The following is a 3010-nucleotide window of genomic DNA, read 5'->3' on the forward strand; positions in this document are numbered from 1 at the left end:
CTTCCTTCTGAGGAGTGGCTGGTGGGTTTGAACCGCCAGCCTCCTGGTTAGCAGTCAAGTGCCTTAGGCACTATGCTACCAGAGCTCCTATATATATATATATATATATATATATATATATTTTGTTTGTTTGTATTCAATCTACCCTCTTCCACTAAACTCTATTAAATATGGTTAAGATGAGACAAAAGACAATAATACCAAACTTTGAAATATAAGCTCCATGAAGACAGAGATTTTTAATATTTTTTTTATTACTGTATCCCAAGTGCCTACAGCACTGTCAGCCCATAGAGGTTGTTATTAAATATTTGATGACTTCCTCTGAGTCAGCTGGATTTCATTATATTATCCAAAAACCAAAACCATACTCCCTGCCATCTGGTCAATTCTGACTCATAACAACACACTTTGGGTTTCTGAGGCGGTAAATCTTTACGGAAGTAGATTGCCCAGTCTTCCTTCTGCGGAGTGGCTAGTGGGTTTGAACCACCAAACTTTGGGCTAGCAATCAAATGCTTTAGGCACTACACCACCAAAGTTCCTTATATTATCTACCAAAAAAAAAAAAACCCTCATTGCAGTGGAGTCAATTCCTATGCATAGTGACCCCTCCTTGGGTTTCTGAGGCTATATCTCTACAGAAGTAGATTGCCCACTTTTCCTTCAGGTAAGTGGCTGGTAGGCTTAAATCATCTGCCTTCTGGTTAGCAGTAAAATGCCTTAGCCACTACGCCATCAGAGCTCCCTATATTACCCACAAGTAGAGCTCTAATGTTCCAATAGCAATTCATCCAATAGAATCTCATTGTGAAGAAAGATCATTGAGATTTAGTGGGAGCAATCACAAGAATGGATATAAGACCCAAAAAGGGAGAAGAAAGCTGCCTTAGTGAAAATATAAACTCAGAAGTAACACAGAAAAAAAAAAAAAAAAAAACAGTATTGGTGGTCTGAATCAAAGTAGTAACAAATATTTGATGAGAAGGGAAATTTCTTGTCTTTTTGACTCTCCATTTCTTAGAGAATGTAAAAATTAGTTAGGTCCTGCATGTAATGAAGCCCACCTTATTTTATTTTGGCACTATTGCTTCAGTACATGCTATCTAATGAATGACTTTGTATTCACCTATCAAGGGAATATGAAAGAGTATATTGAGTGTAAATTTCAAAGAAAGGACACATGCAATTACAAAAAGTAGTGGGAGAGTTTTATGTCTTAGACATGAAGCTATTTGCTTTTGGGAAGGAAATATTGTACATAAATATTCAAAACTATTTATTAATGAATGTTCCTTCCCTATTTCTTTTCCATTTTCTTTTTTGATTTTTAACAGATTCGTGGTGGAAAACTGATGATCTCCAATACCAGGAAAAGTGATGCAGGGATGTATACCTGTGTTGGCACCAATATGGTGGGAGAAAGAGACAGCGATCCAGCAGAGCTAACTGTATTTGGTAAAACTCTCTTTTAAATTATAAATTGCTTTTACTCTTTATTTAATTTTAAATATTAAAAGCAAACACTTGTTTTACATATAACTTTCTTATGTATATAAGAAACACATCTCCATATCTCTTAGGAAAAGCATTTCACTATTGGTAATACTATTTTTTATTTTATTTTATTTTTGTTGTTGTTTTTAAATGCAAAAGGTCATTGTAATTTTCTAATTGTGTCTCTTCATCCATAAAATAATATTCAGTCTCAGTGAATTATATGAAATAAATCCCTCTTTCTTGTCATTTCTCAGGACATGCCCAAGTGTAGATCCAACCCTCATGTAAGTCCCTGAAGATATCTCTTCTGCATTTTGGGATATGCTATCCCATCTCATAATAGGATTGCCAAGATGGAAAAAGAGCTGTGTTATGATTTCCATTGCATTCAATGAGTTAAGATTGTGCTTTATGAATATGTACCAGAGTGCAGTCCTCTCTTTTCAATCACTCTGAGTACTGCATAATCTCTGATAATTCTCCCTGTGGATACTAAGCAGCTTGAAGTTCCAAATGACAAAGCCAGGAGAAATCCTGTAATTTGTTAAACCAATTGAATAGCAAAAATAATTTTTTTCAAAGAATGCATGTAAATTTTTATCCTGCAGAGCTCAGACAAATATCAGTTTGCCCTTAAGTTTCATGCAGTCATATACAAGAGTTTCAAAATGTGCTTCACTCCATAATGAATAAAATACAGTTTTGCCTGGTAGCATATGAAATTAGTGGTCACTGAACATTACTATTGGAAGCCCACAAGTACAACTATCCTGTTTAAAGAAACACTTATCTCTATTTTTCTGTAGCTACCCCAAGCTTTGGAATAGGAAAATGGTTTATTATAGTAGTATATATTGTCTTCAGAAGGAAATTGAAAGGGTTTAATGTCATTACCCAAGTAATTAAACTTATCATTATTGTGACTGTTTTCCAAAGCATTTACCCAGTGTTTCCTAAAGATATGAAAAGAACCATCTTGTTGTTGTTGTTATGCGCTGTTGAGTCGGACCCGACTCATAGCGACCCCTCCTTGTATTTCCGAGGCAGTATCACTGCAGAAGTAGATTGCCCCATCTTCCTTCTAAGGAGTGGCTGGTGGGTTTGAACTGCCAGCCTTCTGGTTAACAGTCAAGTGCCTTAAGCACTATGCTACCAGAGCTCCCAAAAAGAACTATGGGAGATCATTGAAAGAGTGAAGATTTCCAAGGGAACCTCTTAATTATTTTGAAAATAGTTGGAAACCAAGAGATTGAATTTGTTTAGAGCAGTTCCTCTGGGAAAATTGATTTAAAAAGTTAAAAAGCATTTATCTACTGGTATAAACTAATCAGAACTGAGCTGAGAGGTTATAAGTACAATGTTAATTTGAAGGAAAAAACAAAACTCCATGAGTGATGAGGAAACAAAATATAAACCCAGAAGTAACACAGAAACAGGGTTACAGGTGAGGAGAGACAGCCCCAGGGTTACAGGTGAGGAGAGACAACTCAGGGATGCCCAAAGTAGCAAG

General features: G+C 35.8%; 1 protein-coding gene across 1 annotated transcript in view; it reads left to right on the forward strand.

Moving 5' to 3' along the window:
- Positions 1–3010, forward strand: part of ROBO2 (roundabout guidance receptor 2) — a 933205-nt gene that overhangs the window by 664862 nt on the left and 265333 nt on the right. Inside the window, exon 4 of the mRNA XM_007934915.1 lies at positions 1338–1458. Coding sequence (XP_007933106.1) covers positions 1338–1458 — 121 coding nt within the window. The remainder of the gene's footprint in view (positions 1–1337; positions 1459–3010) is intronic.

Source organism: Orycteropus afer, unplaced genomic scaffold (assembly GCF_000298275.1).
Source record: "Orycteropus afer afer isolate SDZICR_OR568_19922 unplaced genomic scaffold, OryAfe1.0 scaffold00022, whole genome shotgun sequence".
NCBI lineage: Eukaryota > Metazoa > Chordata > Mammalia > Tubulidentata > Orycteropodidae > Orycteropus > Orycteropus afer.